General features: G+C 32.7%; 1 protein-coding gene across 1 annotated transcript in view; it reads left to right on the forward strand.

Moving 5' to 3' along the window:
- The first annotated feature begins 786 nt into the window (after positions 1 to 786).
- Positions 787 to 22,592, forward strand: part of LOC114326539 (protein tiptop-like) — a 237,274-nt gene continuing 215,468 nt past the window's right edge. Inside the window, exon 1 of the mRNA XM_028274932.2 lies at positions 787 to 1,337. Coding sequence (XP_028130733.2) covers positions 1,280 to 1,337 — 58 coding nt within the window. The 5' untranslated portion in view covers positions 787 to 1,279. The remainder of the gene's footprint in view (positions 1,338 to 22,592) is intronic.

Genomic DNA, 22,592 nt, shown 5'->3' on the forward strand with positions numbered 1-22,592 from the left:
GTAGAAGTTATTCCTGGCATCGTCCTTTACAACACCTGATAGGTTTCAAAAATTCCTGAATTATATCACGTTTTTTCACCCACAGCCTGGGGTATTAAGTATGGTATTTTTGAGACCGCCTAAGTGTCATTTTTCAGTTAACGATGTTACTTTCCCTAAGAAAATACCCTGTAAAATGATTAAAAAGTAAAAAGGCATATGAAAATAGTTTCAGAATGATATATGGAAGCTTCTGACAGTGTTTATTTGTTTCAAAATGAAAGTAATAGAAGAATAATATTAAATAATGTGAAGATTGTCTATTGGATATTTCCTTGTTATGTTGACGAAAATATTGGATCTAAAAGCACAATGTTACTAAAAATAATCTTAGCTGCTGTCTCAACATGATTTAATTCACAATAAAATAAATCAAATAGAAATAAAAATCTCTTGTCTAATTTTCAACAACGAAATTCATGAAACTGGCAACAAAATGCATTGTGCGACATATTGTAACCCACTTATCACCGGACGCCGTTAAAAGTAATTTTATATCAAGTTTATAACACTTTAAAACAAGACAGTTAAATAATTGCACCAACGATAATAAGTACATACATAACACACATTTCTAGATATTTTCTAACAGATCCCAGTCAGCATAAAGCATTTTTCTAACCTCAAACACTAATCCAGCCCACACGGTGCATATTTTATCTCGTCGAAAACTCCCAATTAATAAACTTTAATGCTACATTTATAAACAAAACGTGCAATCACACCAAACACCCGTCAGCGAGTCGTCGTATTCCCTCTCCTCCACCCAATTTTGTCTCCTTTCGAGAAGTCGAAGTCGTCCTGCCATCGCATACTCCTCGTCAAACCCACATTGTCAGTAGTCAGTCCGCCGTATGCGACAGACAACTTACAGGTTCGTCACACAGTGGACCTGCCGGCGACTGTCTTGTCTTCAACCCGTCTCATCTTGTCGAAGCCCGGTGGAAGGGGATTGAGCCGAACGTCATGGCCACTCATATCCTGACTTTTCACTGCCCTTTCTGAGGGCGCTAGGGAGGGGGTTGAACCTTCTAGGGGATCGTAGGGCCACAGCGCGCTGTAAACAGTCCGCTGAGAGATTCCGTAGAGAGCGTGTCGGTCCGCGCTCTGCTGCCGCACTCTCTGGTATTCTGCGAGTATTCAGTGTGAAGTTTTTCAGTTGCGAATTATGTGAAGATTTTGAGTTTTTGTTTATATTTTTTCATGAATTTTGTGAAGTGAGGAGTTACTCTTTTTAATTATGAGAAGCAAGAGTGTCCCTGTGAATATTTTTATCAGAAAGATCAACACGTTTTTGGGTAAGTGAAAAATTATAACTGAATTGTCCGGATAATTATTGTTCAAATTAACTCAAAAATAATTAACAACCTATTTACTTTACACATTATTGTAAAAATAGTCCAATCAAAGTGTTATTTACAAATTTGAACCTTAAAATTGCCATACATAAGGTTTTATTTTTGTTATAAACCTATGAACACAAACACATTTTCCACAAATTTTCCAATAAAAACAGGTTTTAATATGGGAATATAGCAATTAGAAGCTTTTCATTGATATATTTCAGTAGAATTTTATTTTTGATACATGGTATGGAAATAAAACCAGATAATAGGAAAAAGTAAAAGATTTGACTGTGTCTTGATACTATTTTGTGATAACAATGATTCAGTGTGAAGTTTTTCAGTTGCGAATTATGTGATGATTTTGAGTTTTTGTTTATTTTTTATGAATTTTGTGTAGTGAGGAGGTTACTCTTTTTAATTATGAGAAACAATAGTGTCCCTTTGAATATTTTTATCAGAAAGATCAACGCGTTTTTGGGTAAGTTATAGGTCATTTCTAAATTTTCCGGAAAAACAAATCTGTGTAAATCAACAACATACATACTGTACTTACTTTACACATTATTGTAAAAATCCTTCAATAAAAGTTTTGTTTACAAAATTAAACGTCAAAATTGCCATACATAAGGTTTTATTTTTGTTATAAAGCTATGAACAAACACATTTTCCACAAATTTTCCAATAAAAACAGGTTTTAATATGTGAATATAACAATAAGAAGTTTTCATTGATATTTTCAGTAGAATTTCAGTTTTGGTACATGGTATGGAAATAAAACCAGGTAATAGGAAAATTTATATTACTTCTATATTTTCGGCAAGAATTGTCCAAAATAATCCAAAAACAAATTTGTGCAAATCAACAACATACTTACTTTACACATTATTGTCAAAATCGTCCAATAAAACTATTGTTTACCAACTTCAAACTCAAAACTGCAACATAATACGATTTTATTTGTGTTACAAAACTAAGAAAACAAAGACATTTTTCACAAATTTTACAATCAAAACAGTTTTTAATGTGCGAATATAACAATGAACACTTGTTGGATAGTTGGAAAAAATAAAAGATTTGATTGTGATCCTGATATTTTATGATGGCACAAAAATTTAATATATACCTACTGCTAAATTCTAATGTGAGGACTTTTCCGTTTCGTTTCTGTGACGACTTTATATAAAAATGGTTCAACTAATGTGTCAATGTAACAATAAGAACCCTTTTTAATATATTTCTCAATGGTTGTTTCAATCAGTTTTGTTATATCATATGGAAATAACATGGGATAATTGAAAAAAGAACAAGAATCCACAGGGTATAAATTATTATTATATTCTCTGACACAATTACTAATAGTGAATAGTAGGTATTTATCCACGTCACACACTTTGACATTTGTAATTTTATGTAAATATCTATAACTTTATTAAATGTGTATTAATTTATAACAAGACATTGTAAGTATTGAATATTTTTTCGGTATGATATCAAATTCTGATTTTAATCAAATTATTTTTACTTTAAATATACTTAATATATTATAAAAATTCAAATGAGATACAAGAAATACATTCAAATAAATTTAATATATTATTATTCTGTTAAAACAAAACAGTGTATGTACATATATTGTAATAATTATATATTTGCAAGAGATTATCATCAAATAAAAATATTTAAGTGCAACTGAGAGTTTAATATCTACTGTCAAAAGGTCTAAACTTTGCTGATAATCATCCATCCATTTCAAAATTAGACATAATTAGCTTAGTGATGGGAAAAATGATCTCAATATGTACCAACTCACGAAAAAGAATAATATAGAGTTAGATTACTATGTAAAAGTGATCCAACTGAAAGGATCCAACGAAGCCTTAGCAAAACAGTATTGTATAGAATTTTATTATTCTCTATTATATCAAGTTTAAAATTATTTAACAGATTACCAAAGAAAATTAATTACACCACATTCCTGCAAGACCATTGAAGTGCCATGAATTCTCCTTGTATTGAAATGTTAAAATATTACACAATAATGGCCATTAATAAAGAATACACAACATTAAGAAACTTATCGAATATTGAATTTAATTAAAATAATATTTTAGTAAGTTTTGACATAAAATAAGTCTATTTGCAAATGTGCTCAACTAAATAAACTAAATTATCAACTAAATAATGAGTTCTGTAAAGAAAATTTTGGTCTAGCAATGGCCTCTACTTTATCATCATTATTAGCGGTTATATTACTGGCAGATTTCTCAACAAAATTTAAAACCCACAGTATGGTGGAGATATTATGTAGATAATGTTTTCCAAATCATGGATCAGAGTTGTTCAATAATATAAATGATACAGAAAAGACAAAATATTTACCATGTAAAAGGAATTAACACACTACCTTTCCTGGACGTTTTAATCTCAAATAATGATACTAAATAATATGAGACTCTATGATGACACTATGGTGTATAAAAATCCAACACATATTTACCAACAGATATCTAAGTAAATTACAAATCACAGTATCAGTATTAAAAAGGGAATCATTAATTCCTTTTACGATTGAGCCGAAATTATTTGTTTTCACGAAAAGAGTAGAAAAATTTATTAACACCTATTTTATTAAAAAATGATTATCCTTTGTCGTTTATAAATAAGTAATTTTAGGTTTATTAATACAGGTTTATAAGGTTTATAAATAAGAATAGACAGAATGGAAGAGAACAACTTCGAAAGGTATCCTATCACATTTGCGAGATATAATACTAAGAAAATAACCATAAATAAAAGGATTATCTGAGAACTTAAAATGATAGGAAATAAATTCAACATTTCACCAACATTCAAAACAACAAATATATTGATGTCTATTTTATCTAAATCTAATCCTAACTGAACAAGAAAGAATTGTATTTATAAAATACCTTGTAAATACAAATATTTTTATTACGATAAAAAATGTTAGAATAAGTGGACATCAATCATAAATCAAAAATGGAGAATTTGATAGATCTCAAATATCTAAACAATGGGAAACTGAATATTTGAGTTCAGTGGAAACTTTCAAGTACAGTCCTGAAAGAAACAGATTGTAAAAAGAGAAAAATCAGAGAAGCGACTCTAATTATGTTAAATGAAACTAATTGTGTCGCAAATTCCTCGATAGAATACATTAGCATGTGGTTACCCATATTAAAATAGGAAATCAATAGAAAGAAAATACCATGATTAGTAAGTCAATAACGTACCGAGGATACATCATACAAGTCAATAAAATACATATAAAATCAGAGTTTTTTCAATAAAGTCGTCTCAGAAATGCTACTCATAAATATTGGCAATATAATTTTAAAGTCATCTACTTTAAAATGTATAATATATGTCCGAATTGTCAATTGGAATGTGTCAAATAAAATCAAAATATTTGTAAGTAAGTGGAAAAAACAAAATTTATAATTATTTGTATTTTAAGAACGATTTAAAACGGCAAAACAATTTTATTTTAAAAGAAAAAAGCGGCTTTTTCGCAACAAAAATACTAAATTTCTCTAAGATGCCACAAGAAACTAGACAAAGAAAACAGACGAAATTCTTAGATAAATTTAAAACTTCTCACAGAAATATTTCTTCTTCTAGAAATAGAAAAACCAACAAACAAACAACTTTTTCATATCTTTTCATCACTTTGGGATAATTCGTTGGGTAAGATCGTTGGAAAGCAACTTTTGCCGGACCCGCTTCAATAATTTTTGTTTTGATTACTTAACACGTTCGCTGTGAACACCATAACTTTTATTAGCATTTCAACTATAACATAAAACCGAAACTTGTTTTTGATTCACACATGTTTTGAAAGGCTTCATACTAAACAACACATTTTTATGTGTTTGTTATTATTATATTGATCGATGTTATTATCTCAACATGTATGATGTGAATGGAAAATAATTTATCAATAGAGTGACATTTTTATGTTAACGCGAACACTAGTAATAATGAAGAAATATCCCAAAAATTGCCAGCATCAATAAGGGTTGTTTTTCTATGACTTTTGCATACTGGAACTTCATTTTTCTTAGAGATTCCCATAGCTTTGCCTATCTCACTTTAGGGAGATACGGGTCTTTTGATTATCCAAAAATTTTGTCAAAGTGTTGGTATCAGTTTTTTAATAAAATTCGCTAACTTTTCTTCTTATTCCGCTTTTAATGTATTCAGTAAATTTAAGTTTGTCTACCTGCTACATTGTCGTTCGAATAAAATTTAAAATACTCTACTTTTTAATTCACTTTGAATGTTGTGTATGTGTATCGTTGATTTGTTTACACATGTCATATTATTACTTTTTAACAGTATCGTCACCAGAAACCAAAGAATGTTCCATTCTGAATACTTATAAATTACTTTCTCATTATCCGATAATTCACACTTTTGTAAACGTGTGACAGGTATAAACTTTGAACTACACAAATTTTGTATCAACTCGATGGTAAAAATTTGGTATCTTTTGATCAGATCCTATTGACAAAGATCAAAATTTGTTGTAAAGATAAAGAGTGCAGATTACATATTATACAATTTTTGTATCTTGCCTCAAATAAGTTTATGTAAAGCTGTTAAATAAAACGTTGCGCGATGTTTGCCATTTTTCTACGATTCTTATGAGATTAATAAAATTTTTCACTTAAATTGATTGGTCACTATATGGAATTTTTATTGCAAGAGCCTAATCTTCAAGGCCTATAACATGAAATTTCCATTTCAACTTCTGGAAACAAATATGAGACATTTGAAATATGCATTAAAAACGCTGAATTTAAACTTTCACATTTGTTTTGCAAAACTATCGATCGTTATAATTTTTCTACTTTAGACAGTTCTGTATAGGTCATACAGTATAGCAAGAGGCTTGAAGGGTTTTAGCTGGAATATTATTTACAAAAATTGTGTATAATGTTGCCTGTAATGATATAACCTTTCCTTAGAGCGGAAAATTTCTCATATCATTTGCTAGACTCATTTTAAAGTTTGTATGTCTTATTGAAGTTATACTTCTTTACGATCGAGGGTGAAATTTTATAATTCCTTGGCGCATGCGCAGACAGACAGTATGTAGTTCGTTGCTAATCTTTCAAATTATGTATGTATCAGCGCAAATAAGTCATTAAAAGAATATATTAGTGATTTTAGTAAATGAATTTTTATTTATAATTTTTGTGTCTTTGGATTTGTCTTCCTCGGGAATAAAATATTTTATAATAATAGTAAGTATATTTACTCTAAATTTTAAAGTATTTTTGTATACTTCACTTGGTCTATTAAATTTGTCAGTATGTATGAGAAATCTTGTAACCTGTCAAAGCAAAGGGAGTATAGCTCAGAGGCAGAGCGTTCGACCGGAGATCGAGAGGTCCCCGGTTCAAATCCGTGTGTTATCTAACCTTTTTTTATTTTTGGTATTGTTTTAATAAAAATTTTTGGAAAGTAGTAAGTAAAAATTAGTTTAATCTTTAAATGAAATACAAATAACCTATTGAAAGTATATTTATTTCGTTGAAACCATATAATAGAAGTATAACTTCTTACGTGCGTACAAAGTACACACACATTCTTTTTTTTTTCTATATGAAAAGTTCAATACGTACCTATATAAGAAAACCAAACAGGAAACTTCCGTCACGTGATCAGTGGCGGATCCAGACATTTGCATTGGGAGGGAAAATTTGCCTTAGGGGGGAACTTCCAATGAAACATCAACCGAAAAACATAAAAAAGATAAATCCAATAAGTTTCCTTAATTTTCCTATTGGAATTTCCCCTTGATGGAAATTTCAATATTTAGCGCTTTTGATTTTAACTACCAATCCGCTCCAGTTGCTCGGATCCACTGACTGGTACACATATTTTACTTGATTGTTCGCAATTCATGGAAAAAAGATGATCCCACGGAACCACATGATGATTTTAAAGCAGTTCTCGCCAAAAAAGCACAACAGTGTTAACCTATTTACAAGACATCAAGTTATACAATTATATTTAATCTAATACACACACCCAAACTTATATGGAATCACCATGTATTTCAAAGTATTATTCATTTCTTTTAAAAAAACTTGTTATTGTTGCGAAGAATACTTAAAGGTTTTTATTGAAAGTAAACAAATCTATAAAGACAATCAGATAGTACAGCTCGTACGGTAAAGGTTATTTGCTTGAGTTGCAAATTGAACGAAAATAAATAAACTAACTTTTGCGTCCAAAAACGAAAATATGCCTCATGTGGGGTTATAGAACTTACAACGGGGAAAGATTATTGGTCTTGTGGAGCAAGTGATGTTTTCAGAGGGACGTAGCTGTAGAGCTAGGCGTGACACAGGGCGTTCTGTCCAAAACCTATACTAGGTAACAGGAACTGGGTAAGCTCAAAAAAAGCAAGGGAAAGTCGCCAAAAAGTAATAAACGGCTCACCACGATCGTTTAATTGTCCAATCAGCTGGAAGACACCCAACCATTTCTCACCTGCAGCTCCAAAGCCAGCTTTTGGAAGCTACAGGTGTAACTGTTTCAGTTGAAAAGATAAGAAGAAGAGTCCGTGCCAAGAAGTATACAGTAGGAGACAGTTGTGGGTCCCCAAGTTATCCAGGCAGCACAAGATTAATCGCGTAAATTGGTGTCTTCACCACCTAAACTGGAACATTGGGAATGGACAAAATGTGCTATTTTCAGAAAAAGTCAGGATTTGTGTAAAATCAGATGACCCACGAAATCGTGTACTTAGCGGTCGAGGAAGACAAGCAAGACCGAAAACTGTCAGATCTGTTCACAAATATACAAGGGGAAGTGTAATGTTCTGGGGAGGAACTGTGATCCGTAAAAAACTCCTTTCATTCTCATCCAATCAACTTTAACTGATCACAGGTATGTTGGTAGCCTGTAGTTAGGCTCTGGAGATGTGCAACAGGCGGAAATTTAATTTTCTTGCTTGATAATGGACCTTCACATACCATTAGAGTGACTAGAGACATCATTGAAGCAGTTAAGGTATCCCTTATTTGGAGTGGTCTGCTTGCTCACCCGAGCTTAACCCTATAGAGTATTTGTGGGATCTCCTTAAAAGAAAAATTAGAGCTCGCCGGGATAATCCACAAAACACTGCACGGCTAGTACAAGCTGCTTTTGAAGGATGGAGTAACCTACCAAAACAAAGTGTTGATAATTTGATTAGGAGCGTGCCCACGCAAACTAAAGCTTGCATAACGAATAGAGGTGATAACACTGACTACCAAAAAAACAAAAAAAAATAAAAAACAATTTAAACATTCGTTTTACATTGAAATTTTTTATGCTATTAATTTTAAAACAACTAGTTTCAATTTGTTTGTTAAATACTTTATTGTTTTATTTAATTGTTATGGATTTGTTATCAAATTGCTTTAAAATAAATATTGTTTGACTTCCTCTGTTCTTTTTTTTTTAAATTCGCATGAAATAATAAGAAATATTAGATGATTCCATATAAGTTTGGGTGTGTGTATTTATTGTATTCTCTTTACCCTGCGGGGTTGATGTGGTTTTGTTTTTAACAAAAACAAACGATTTACAACTTTCTCTTAGAACTGAAAATTTTTCATGTAAGTTATTAGACATGTTAAAGTTTTTATGTCCTATTTTTCTATATGAAAAACGTTCAATAAGTTTGCAAGAATACCGAACATAATATGTCATGAAATTCCATCATGTGATGAAAATTACAATATTTTATTCTCTTGATTTTGTTAATGTTCTTAACGAATCTTCGTGTTTTCCTATCACAGCTTTATGACTTCATTATCTGACAGCAAAACCTACGTTTTTCGTAAATAAATAAATAACCGAAATCTCACCGTCTGTCTCCGATAGAACTCGTCGACAGTTAAACTTGGTTTAATGACATTCTTTGGTTTTTTTTTTCGTTAACATACTTACTAAACAGAGACTGACAAGATTTATTGCGATGACTAATAGTTAAATCGGCATTTCCATATGGCCAGAATTATTCCTTGTATCGATAAAATAAATCAAGCGATAAATAGCCATTAATTACGTCTTCTGTTTTAGACACTGACACGGAATGAGTTTGTTTTGTAACCTCAACCGATATGGACGGACGGATGGTGGAGGGGATTTGGGCGCATCCACCAATTGTTAAGACATCTGTCTAACATTGATGGGTAATTTTTTTAGGAAGGGGATAAAACAAAAATAAAAATTTTGACAATTGTGTTTTTAACGTATTTAACCTTTCATCGGGCGTGCCCTTTAATTTCACATGATACCCCAGGCTGTGGGTGAAAAAACGTGATATACAGTAGAACCCCGATTATCCGGGTGCGGATAATCCGTGCTGCGGATTATCCGTGCTGCGGATTATCCGTGCTATGATTTTCTATTACTCAAGTTGCGTTTTTGAGGTTTTATCAAAATAGCGTCATCGTAAATCACTTGACGGAAACTCTATATGACGAAAGAGAGACTCATAATGAAATATTTATTTTTTTCTGTTATTTTTTATGGTAGGTACATATGTATGTGTATACGTACACATGTATTATACATAAGAAATACATGTTCGGATTATCCGTGCTTTTCAATTATCCGTGCCACCCTTCGGTCCCGAGGAGCACGGATAATCGGGGTTCTACTGTAATTCAGGATTTTTTTAAACCTACCAGGTGTTGTAAAGGACGATGGCAGGAATAACTTCTACTAAAATTTAACCAAAAATTTTGTGCAGTTTTTTATTCATGACGTTTTTCATTTGTTAAATTTGCAATTTTTAAAGATTTTTAATTTTGCAGCTTTTAGGATATTCATTTTAGAGAAACACTTTTAAATAGAAAATTGTAGCAAATTAAAAAACCTACAATTTGAGCTATGAAAACTTTAACTCCGTTAATACGTTATTGCAAAATAGCCTCCGAAAGGTCAACAATGACCGTTTTTTACAATTGAATTATTTATTGTAAAAATAACTTTTATTTATTTTCTAAGGCTTTAAACGAAGAGCTTTCAATTTTAAATAAAAAAAAAAAAAAAATTGTAGAGCCCGATTGGTGAGCTTGTTGCTTAGATATTATAACTTGTTTATCCCGAGGGGGCAAATGTCGAAGGCTATAACTTTTTGAAAAAAATCATGAAAATGAAACAAATCGTAGAGCATTAATCCAATGTCCACTCTCCTTCTAAAGACTTATATTTTCATATTCTGATGTAAATAAATGCGTAAAACATTTTTCAACTTCTTATTTCGGGTTTGAAAATAAGTGGACAAATTTAGAACTGAAGCCTGGTGAAAACAAAATAAAGATTCAAAACAAAATAAAAATTTTCTACGGCCAACTGAAGTAGTGATGTTGAAAAATTAACTATTCGTTACAAAGTACTCGTTACTTACGAATACCGAAAGTAACGATTACTATACAGAGAGGCAAATCGTTACTTTGATTACTCTGATTACTTCGTACCAATCGTATCAGAGCGAGTAACGACTATTGTATCTACTTTGATTACTTTGATTACTCTGATTACTTCGTACTTCGTGAAGGCCGTTATTATATCGGAATACCTATACAAAATACCTACCTACTGAGAAATACTATTCTCGATATGATTACCGGTACTCAAATACAAAAGTAATCATAGTAATCAAATCATTTTTATCCCTTAAACAGATCGGTGAAGGTCGTTGTTATATCGGAACACCTATAAAAAATACCTCCTATTGAGAAATAGGATTCTCGACGTGATTACCGGTACTCAAATACAAAAGTAATCATACTAATTAAAGTAACGAATACTGTAAATGATTACTTTATACAAAATATGTATCTACCTACTAAGAAATACGATTCTCGATATGATTACCGATACCCAAATACAAAAGTAGTAAAAGTAATCATAGTAATCAAAGTAACGAATACTGTAAATGATTACTTTATACAAAAGTAACGATTTGTAACGAATACTCGAAAGTAACTATAATCAACATCCCTAAACTGAAGCCGAGATAACTGTTTTTTGTTTTCTTAAATCGTAGTGACTTTATTTATAACAATTAAGAAATTATTTCACAGTCATGGACTGAAGACGTATATTATTTTAAAATAAAAATGATTTTAAACGAAAATTACATTTTATTATTAAAAATGATTTTTAAAGTGTAGTTGAGATTTATTTTTCTTTACGAATGTGATTTATTGTGTCGGTTGCCTTAGCAACGGCTAGCAACTTAAGTATAGTACATTGAATCACGGTTTTTGCTCCAAATTTTAAAGCACTGTTTGGATTGACATGAAATTTGGCAAACATGTCAAAGAATAAAAATGATATTGGGCCTCTGTGTGTTTTTGCCCTGGGGGTGAGTTTCACCCCTTATAAGGGGTGAAAAAATATACGTTCAAAACAATTTCGGAAATGGATAAAACATCTAATTCTAAGCACCTTTTATTCTATAGCATTTTTTCACTAAGTTAAAACTTTTCGAGTTATTTGTGAGTAAATACCTTCATTTTTCAACAAAAAATACACTTTTTTAGGCGGTTTTTTTCAAATAAAAGTATTTTTCAATAAAAGTATTTTATTGAAAAACATTTTTTCGAATAAAATTTTTGGTTACATTGTAGCAGACGTTATTCCTGGCGTCTCCTTTACAACACCTGATAGGTTTCAAAAATTCCTGAATTAAATCCTGAAATCGACCTATTTTTCACCCACAGCTTGGACTATAAATGGGCGCGTATCGTAAAGGACCCTGAAACAGTCCTTATGGAAAAGTGATTCCGGTCAAATTTGACGAAAGTTTCGTCAGTGATATACCATGAGACCTAGGGCTGAAAAACTATTATTTTGAAGCTACAACCTTCTGAAGCTACAACCTTCTGAAGTTATTGTATTCCGGTGCTTGGTTTACGTTAAACGCACTAATTCACGGTCTAGTGAACGAAAGTATAATGTATTATTGAAAGAAGAGGGAATCATTTTCTTCATGCATAATTGCGTGTTGCTTATGAATTCGTTGCCAAAAATAGATGCATCGTATTTTAGTCTTTAGAAAACCTCCGAAAAGTTCTCAGAAATCTGATGAATAGCGATAGAAAATGTGCTGCTAGAGTGACATAAGAATTATTATGTTTTGACGAATGCTTCACACTTATTCAATACTAGTATAGCTGTAGTTACGCCTTATCTTCAGTCAACTACTGAACAGTGGCGGAACTAACGGTGGGTTAAGGTAACACCCACCTCCAAACACGGTTCAACATTAAATAAAGTAATAAATTAACTTACAGATAGTTGAAGAGATATAAATCCGATTTTGCCATAAACGATTCAAATTGACCTTGATTTCTTCATCTTACGGTGAATTCTTCCGTTCCTTGCCATTCTACGTAGGACCTGAACATTAGTCACACGATCAACCCATGAAATTCTTAAAATGCCTCTGCAACACCACATCTCGAAGGCCTCGAGTTTTCTTAAAAAAGCTTCAGAAAGGGTCCAGACCTCTACTTCGTATAATACAGTTTGGTACAGTATTAGATAAGTCTAGTGTGAAGCATTCAGGAAAACATGATAGGTAATTATTAATATGTCGCTATAGTGACATAAATTAAATTATAAATTTTACCAGTTGCCATTTACAACTTACAATTAAATTAAGATCTAGAAAATCCATTTTGGTCTCTTCTGAAAAAAGTTGTTTTTTGAGTTACGACAATTTTCTTCTGGATGAGCGATTTGATAAATTTATATCTAGCAGTTATTTATAAATGAAAATAAAAACGTGTCATTGTAGTTTTAAAAAAGTGTCCGTTTCATTCTGTTCACGATCAATTTCCGTAAATATATGTCGTTTCGTCTGTCGACGAATGCTTCCTCTCTCTCATTCCGTATGCTCCCATCCCGTCCGCTACTTTTTCTGTCCAGATAATAAAATTCAGAATTCGCCATGTGTCAGTCAGCTTTGACTGAAATTAACTTCGAATCCAAAAGCAGCCACGCCGAGAATGCCAGCTCACTTGATCATCGAGTCCATTGCTCTATAAATCTTATTGCTACATTTTTTGCGAATCGTTCTCTCGTATACGAGAGAACCTTCGTCACTCTTCTTCTGTTTGCTACTCTTGCCTCTGCCTCTTCCTCGCCGCTTATTCAGTGACATGCAAAACGGTTGAATTTAAAATTAAAAGCGATCCCTGCTCTCCGTATCACTTCGATAGGAATTAATTCCCGTTCTGTGTCTCTGTCAAATCATTCGAGAAGGAATTGTTTTGGTACTTGACACTAGAACTGTTTATTAACATAAACTTGAGTTACCAAAAAGCGAAACAGAATAATATATATAGAAACACAGAAATAATGTTTAATACCCACTCAAACACTCAAATAATGTTTAAATATTCTATTTAATTTGATTTAACGTTGAAATATATGCCATACTGTTACTTTTTCTGTAGGTTCAGACATTCGGTGAAGCTTACGTGGATTAACTAACTTTATATTGTCTTAAAAAAACCCACAAAATTACAAATATCACAAATTATATTTACATTAAGTTTTATTGCTTACACTTCACACTGATATCGCTTACAAAACAGTTCGCCAATACAAATGATAACAGCCCACCTCAGCGGGCTTGCAGAACAAGTAGTGTTCTCGAAGTGTTAGGGGGCATCCATAAACTACGTCGTTGAAAAGGGGGAGGGGGGACCTTGCTTATTACGACGGTATACGACAGGGGGGAGAGGGCCATAAGTGCACATCCAACGTCGTTTGAAGATCACGAATATAAAAAATATACCCTATTTTAGAATGAAAAAAATTTGTATATTACTTTTATCGCATACTTTTCATTTCGTTTTTATCACTCACAGCCTTAATAATATTGCTAGCAGTTTTATACAGAATAACAAACAATAAAACATTGTCCTATGTCTTTAAATAAACGCTTCTTTTCAGAACAACGTCTGGAAGCAATAAATATTAAACTGTTCACTTATTTACTGAATACTCTGTGTGAAAAAATTCTAAAAGAATGAATAGAAATAAAATATTCTATTCTATTTAGTTAGTACACTGTATCTATTTATACTTAATAAAAGAAATGGCATTTAAATCAAAACAAAATAAGTATCAAGATTTATATGAGTTTATATGCAGTTAAGAAAGCATAGGAACTCAGATAAAAGTGTTTTTTTTTTGTCCCTATAAAGCTAATTATTAGTTGTACAGTGAATTGAGAGAGTACGCGGATATCGGATATTAATGAGCTATATAGTAATACTGATTTGCATACATTCGTAAATAAACTTTGAGAGCTAACTTTTAAAAATCTAGGAATAACATGGAATTTAAAAAAAAATCGTGGGGGGGTCAACTGCAAACGACGCTTTACGACGGAACGGGGGGAGGGTATTAAAAACTCCAAAATTTTTACGACGTAGTTTATGGATGTTCCCTAACGAAGGGATGACGGTAGAATCCATGCGATAATACCAAGTTCTCTGGGATGGCACAGCATCGCCCCATCATTCCCAATTGGGGATGGTACAACATGGCTCCCTTCTTTCAGGCTGTTCTGTGTTCTGTCGGTGGATTCTGTTCTTTATAAGGATAGTGTCTTTTCGGCTAGAGCCGCTATCATGGCTTCCATTTACGAGTAAATACGCCATCTCGCAGACCCAAGGAGTCCCACTCAAACCAATAGCCTTCATTTGTTGCCGATATTTGATTTAACTTCGTTGTGCAGAAACTCAGGGACTATATTTAGATCTGGCTCTTTCTTCTGCTCACGGACTAGCTTTAGATCTAGATTTAGATTTTTCTTTGCTCGGACTAGAGGTTGTCCTTGGTTAAAGCTTCTTCATCATTTCCGTCCCCTATGGTTTTCAACTGTGAAATCGGGCCTCCTCGTTCTTTTTGGCGCTTGCAGAATCGGCAGTTCCTTTCCTCGCATGATCTTCTCGAGAGGCCGTCAGCATTCCCACGACTTCTTCCTGTTCGGTGACTAGTGAGAAGTTCGTGGGCGTCTGAACTGTTGCTACTTCCCTTATTGTGGACACTGAGAATCTGGAACTGCGTTGGTCTTATGGAGATTTCCTGTCGGTCGATGTTCCTGTCCTCTACTGTCTTCTGATCTTGTACGTTGTACATTAAAGGTGGCTTAGCAGTCCAATATTGGCAAACACATTGGAAGCCCTTGATGTTTTTGTTTTAAGCAAGCAAGCAATAGTGTTTAACTCTGCCTTAGAGACTTGCACTTGCAGTATCGTAGTATGATGCTGTTTATCAGTCTTAATTTTGTTTTCATAGCTAGTTTTCTTCTTCTTCTTCTTGTGAGTCGTCTTATTGGGGCTCTAATCGTGGCTGTTTTCTGGACTATCGCGTTTAAATGTGGTGTATGCTGTCGCGTTTAGATGTTAGACCTTGGTTCATTGTGACTCTTAGGGATTTAGCTTTGTTTGACATTCGAAATCGAAACGTCAAAATAAAGGACACCGCACACATCTTATGGAAAATATAATGTCACTCAAATTCAATAAAATTTATATGAATAGATTCGTTTTAAATTAACGGTCAATTCTTATCATTGCGCCAAGTCTTAATTATGATTAATTACGGCGCAAATTGCAATTAAAGGTTATCGAAATCACATTTTTGGAGTCCATAAATGTGTCATTTACAATCACTATTGCTCTGGGTGCTATTCAAAACAGTTTAAACCCCGCTGGGCCTAAGCGGATTAGTGAAACTAATTTGCTGATTTATGGAGTACCGATAATTTGGGTATTTTAAAATATTTTTTCTCTCTCTAACTTATGAACGTGCCCATTTGATTTCAGATTTATTTATATCAATTTCTGCTCTTATTATTGAAAATACAGAGTTGGCGCAATGATAAGAATTGACCGTTAATTTGAAACGAATCTATTCATATAAATTTTATTGAATTTAAGTGACATTATATTTTCCATAAGATGTGTGCGGTGTCCTTTCTTTTAAAGTATAATTGTGGCTTATTCCCAACAGAAATAGTAAATTATATATTCTAGAAATACCATTCATTAGTATTTTTCGGTATACTTGTGGAATTTATTCAAAAACCGCGTTAATTACAAATTCTTTATTTATCCTCGGTCCGTAATTGGTCTCAGCCGTTAAGTCTCCCCATATAAATGATTTCCCCCGCATAAAACCATTAGAATAAAATGAAGGCGCCACAAATCTTCGATTAGACGTTAACAAAACCGTTTTTGGTGACGTTTTCAGTCCATCGGGATCAATTAATCGCTTCTTAGGCGCGTAAAAAAAGTGTCGATGGTAAACATTAATCTCAGCTGTCAATCTTTCTTCACGTTATACCTGTTCGAGAGGCAGAGGCAGGTAGATGGATGCCGAGGACCTGTCCTTCAAACGGATCCAGTTTAATTACCTGCGCTTTTCTCTTCTTTGGGAGATGGATTTGAATACCATTTAATCAGAATGTTATCTTTTGTATATAAATAAACAGATAACATTTCTTTCTCTTTGGATATGTTGTTTTTTTAAGAGTTTAATCACACGTTTTGATTCTGCTCTCCCATCCCGCTTCGATCATTTGTATTCTTATGAGTATAAAAAAAGAATTTTTATTTTACCGAAAATAATATTAAGTTGCATTTTTGAGTTGAAATGGGGTTGAAAGTTTTGAGTTTTGAGTTGAAAATAGTCAAGTATCCAAATTTTGCTCCTACCTACTGTAAATAATGATGAGAGGACAAGTACTTTTACAGGAAATGTACAGGTTGATGTACTCAAAAGCTGTTGGGAGTAAATTAAGAAAGAATTTTTGAAATTTTTATGTCTTATAGGTATACCTATAGCCTTCAAAGACTTAACTAACCTACTTCGTTTTAAGATTGTCCATCAATATACATATTTTGGATAGCACTAACTTAAAATGTTGTAAAACAAGACGTGTGATCTGAAGATAATAAAATTGTTAAGCTAATTTATTATAGCTGAAATCCGTCGTATCATTTAACAACGCTTTCATAAATATATAATTAATTTGTAAAATATTCAGAAATTATTCATGTTAAATCCACTTTGCTTAACCTCAAGAAGCTGTCGGTCATTTCCAATAAATAACCACCAAGATTTATGGTATTTAGCGAAATTAACGAAGGGAAATCTCTGACAGAATATAATTTACTCAAACGTTTGTCAATCAAATGGTAAAATCGTGGTATAAATATCATATAAATTATTCAAATGGTAGTGTGACGTAAAAGTTGTCCATATGTTGTTTACCAGTTATTCAATTACAGGAATATAAGTTATTTTCTATGGTTTTTAGACGTACATAAACAAATTTTATGCACAATTGATTGATATAAAGGAGTCAGTGTGTCGAGTAAACAAATGCAACAATAATACATTTTAATGGCCACCGGGCTTTAAAGAATTATCGGTCAGGTTGTAATAGTGAAAGGCGATTTGCTAGTTCTTATTTACTATTGTAGCTTTATAAAATTATACTAACAGGAACACTGTATTTGCGAATGACAACTGCAAGAGATTACGAATCCAATGACACCTGTATCATATGTGGTGTTGTACAAGTTTTTTATTATTTCTGCTGGTGTCTTATTAGAACCTGAAGCTTTATTATCTTTTGCCAATTTTGCTGCATGCATGACTTCTTCTTTTGCTATACTGTCCCCAGTTTCTCTACTGTTGCATATTTCTATGTTTCCTGTTTGCCACTAATCTTTAAATATAGTCGGTTCGCTAAACTCAGACGCAACTGGCTAGATATTTTAGTCGATAATTTTTTTGTTTTTTGCCAATTTTGCAAAAATTTGCAAAATTACCGACTAAAATATCTAGAAAGTTGCGTCTGAGTTTAGCGAACAGACTATAATTCCTGTTGTATTGTTTCCATCTTTCCATTTTCTTGTTGTTATCAAGGATAAATTTATCATTTTTGTCTAATAAGATACTTCTGTGGTTTGTTTTTCGGATGCCGGATATAAACTTTTTCAAGTTTATTAAAATCGTGTCACGTCGCCACGTCGCTGTTTCGTGGCGCTATTTCCATGACGCTGTGTCGTGACGCTATCTTCATGACGCTGGCTACAGCGTTTTACTATAGAGTATAGAGAAAATGTAATACAACTCCAGTATGAAAGCTGGACTTCAAAAACCTAATAATACAATAATTTTTATTAAGCATCATTCTTATTGCGTACCTTCTTTTTGTGACTTTGTCACCGCATTATTTATTCAAACTATTACACTATAATTAATACTTAACAACATTAAAATCGTTTGATTTACAACCGTTATTTTTATCTGATTTATAACGTTGATTTCCATCCATCCTTCGAGTCAATTATAAAAAATGTGACGTTTTTCCGAATGGCAAAAATGATATACAGCAGTAATAATAAAATTTGATTTATAATTCATTATAACCATTAGCGCAGAGATCGGGCTACTACCGTCAATAATTTATGAAATAATATATAACTACTACTGTACATTTTAAGGCCTATTCTGTTATAAATCTTGCATGCGAATTAGGCCAGTAAATCAACGTGAAATACGGCGCGGCGATACCGTGTAATTTTCCGTTTCACCACCGAATTGCATGAAAATTTAGATTTAGATCCCTCTTATCCTCTACTTCACTTTTGGATTTTTGCCGTTGGTTGCTTTCACTTGGGGGGTGAAAACCACCCTTTCTCGGGGATGAAAACACATACGTTCAAAATAAATCCGGAAATGGATAGACTGACTAAGTATAAGTAACTTTTGTTATATAGAGTTTTTTATTACTTTTTCAGTTAATTGTGAGTAAAACCAGACGACCCAAAAGAAGCAGAGTTGAAGCTTATGAAAAGTATGTTCTGACTTATCAAATTGCAAATCGAATATTTCAACGAGAAATCAAAAAATTTATTACTTTTCGGGCAAAATTTATCAGAACTTCTAAGTGTTTAAAAAAGGTTTTTTTTGTTTTTTACAAAAGTTTTAGCATCAAAACTAAGCAAGTTACGCTCAAAATAAAGTTGCTTCCTTTTTTTGGAAAAAAAAATCGTGAAAATCACGATAGTAACGTGATAATAAGTAGCACTAAATACGTATGGGTGATTTTCACGATTTTTTACCAAAAAGGGACCAACCTTATTTTAAGCGTAACTTGCTTAGTTTTGATGCTAGAAACTTTAAATATAATATTTTTTTTTAAATAAAAAAAAACAAAAAATAAAGTTTTTCAAATTAAACACTTTAAAAAAGATCTGATGAGTTTTCTCCGAAAAGTGCTATATTTTTTTGGTAATTTCACGTTGAAATAATCGATTTGGAATTTGACGAAGAAGAACCTGCATTTCATAACCTACAACTCTGCTACTACTGGGTGTGTACTAATGGATGCCTTAGTATTGTAGCGTTTTTAATAAAACTATCGACTCATCTATATACGACTATTCATTTACAATTTTACAGTTCGAATTTATCTTAACAACTAACTATATAGTCCTGTCGCCAGTGGGGGTACAACGGCCTCCTTAATTCAGATGGACTTACCCAAGTTTTTTTATGTATTTTGACCCGTAGAACACGAATTTTTTGGGTAACAGTCGATCCGGATGTCGATAAGTTTGTTATAAACAAAGAACTTGAGGAATCACATAAAAGCGATTTTTTGGAAAACAAAACATTTTTTTGTATTTTTTGGGTCATTCTAAGCAAAACATGTTTTTATAAGTTTTTTCGTAGGATGCATAGTTTTCGACATAAACGCGGTTGTACTTTCAAAAAATCGAAAAATTGCAATTTTTGAACCTCAATATCTTTTGATTGAAAAACAAAATAGCAATTCTGCTTACTGCATTTGAAAGTTCAAGTCAAATTCTATCGGTTTTGATTACTTTCATTGATAAAAATTAATTTTTTTATTGTTAAATAAAACTATAAACACATAGTGATTGAATGATGTTTTCAATGCATTTCTCATTTGAAATCGAACGAGTAGGCGCGCATACAGACAGACCATTTCTACGTAGATTACGTACATTAAAATGCATGCATTGGGCACGGGAAACGCTATCTGTTTACGGCTTTGTTTAACAAATAAACACTTAATTCTTAGCAATGCAAATAATCAAAACCGATAGAATTTGACTTGTATTTTTAAATGCAGTAAGCAGAATTGGTATTTTATTTTTTAATCAAAAGTTATTCGGGTTCAAAAATTGCACTTTTCCGATTTTTTGAAAGTTCAACCGCGTTTATCTCGAAAACTGTGCATCCTACGAAACAACTTGTAACACCATTATTTGCTGAGAATCACCCAAAAAATACAAAAAAATGTTTTGTTTTGCGAAAAATCGCTGTTATGTAATTCCTCAAGTTCTTTGTTTATAACAATCTTATCGACATCCGGATCAACTGTTACCCAAAAAATTCGTGTTGTACAGGTCAAAATACATAAGAAAAACTTGGGTAAGTCCATCTGAAAAAAGGAGACCGTTGTACTCCCCTGGCGACAGGACTAATAATAACAACATTGTTCCTGTTTATAGAAGAAGGATCAGGCCATCTCTATTCTCTGAACATTTATTCCCATTCGCCATCGCCACTCGCCGCTTCTAGAAGAATGGAAGAATTGTCTCTTGGGTCGAGTAGTTACACCCGTTATTTGAGGTCGGTCAAAAGTAACTTTTCGTTTATACACCATTTTTTATAGGCTACATTTTTGCTAAGAATATTTTTTCTGACTTTTACTGACTTTTGAGTTATTTGCGAAAAACCGTCTGTGGTATTCTTGTTGAAAAGAACATTTTCTCTCGCAAATAACTTGAAAAGTATTGAAAAATCAAGTAAAATTTAATAAAAAATTTTTGTCCTGGTAAAAGGTATATTAGTTTAAAAAGCACCTATAGGGCTACAAACATAGGAACAAAACATTTTCGCTCTGTAACAAGAGCATCATCAGTGTTACAAGAACATGGTGAGTCACCCAAAAATACAAAGGTTGAAACCTTTTAAAAATAGACTAAAAGTCTCATATAAATATAAACATCGTAAAATCCAAAGGATGGATAAAATTCCTATGGATGTGGCTTTAGGGCAACATATGAAGGGCCGCGCCAAGGCTTTCAAGCGCCCCGGGCAAGAAATTTTAGGCGCCCCTTTCCTCCTCCATTTGTAAATAGTTTTTTGCAACTTATTGAATCGGTTTACCATATTCGCTCCATGCGTGACTATGGTGGCGTTGACATTAAAACAATGCCAACGTGAGTACTGGCGAAATATGACAATATTGGAGCTATCTTTATAATGTCATTGTCATTGTTTGTATAAAAATTTTTGTCAAAAATGGTACATAACTGTTACCTATTTTTATATGCTCAACGTCAAATTGTGAGATCTAAAAATGTCAGTTAAAGGCGCTAGGTCGTGTCAGTCATGCACAAAGCGAAAACCTACAAACTATTTGTTTCATCATCATTCTCTTTGTCTTTATCTATATGCGGGGCCAGCTTCCCTATTTGTATTTCTCCATAAGTTTCTGTCTTGGATCATGTCGATATTAATCCCCTTTACCGACATGTCCTGCCTAAGCCTCTCCTCCCAGGTCTTCTTTTGTGTTTCTCTCTTACTCCTTCCAGGAACCTGAGTTCAAGAATTCTTCGTATTGGGTGACTAACGTTTCGACGTTGAACATGACCAAACCATCTTAACCTATGCTTTCTCATTTTGGCATCTATTGGTGTCAACCCTAGACTTCCCCTAATATACTCATTCCCAATCGCATCCTTCTTTGTCACTCCATTCATCCATCTAAGCATTCTCGTTTCTGCCACATGCATTGGTTATTCTTATTTGTTTTTAACTGTCCAACATTCAGTTCCGTACATCATAGCTGGCCTTAAAGCTGTCTTATAGAATTTTCCCTTCAGCTTCACTGGAATTTTTCTGTCACGCAACAAACCACTCGCTTCATTCCACTTCATCTATCACCCATCTAACTCTAATTCCACTACATGCATCTCCATCTATTTCCCCATTACTCTGTAATACCGATCGTAGAGGTAGATAAGTTAAAAGTATTACTTTTCAAAAAATTTTAAACCCTTTTCCTCAAGAGCTTGTCTCCACTGTTCCAGTTTT

This window comes from Diabrotica virgifera, chromosome 4 (assembly GCF_917563875.1).
Source record: "Diabrotica virgifera virgifera chromosome 4, PGI_DIABVI_V3a".
Taxonomy (NCBI): domain Eukaryota; kingdom Metazoa; phylum Arthropoda; class Insecta; order Coleoptera; family Chrysomelidae; genus Diabrotica; species Diabrotica virgifera.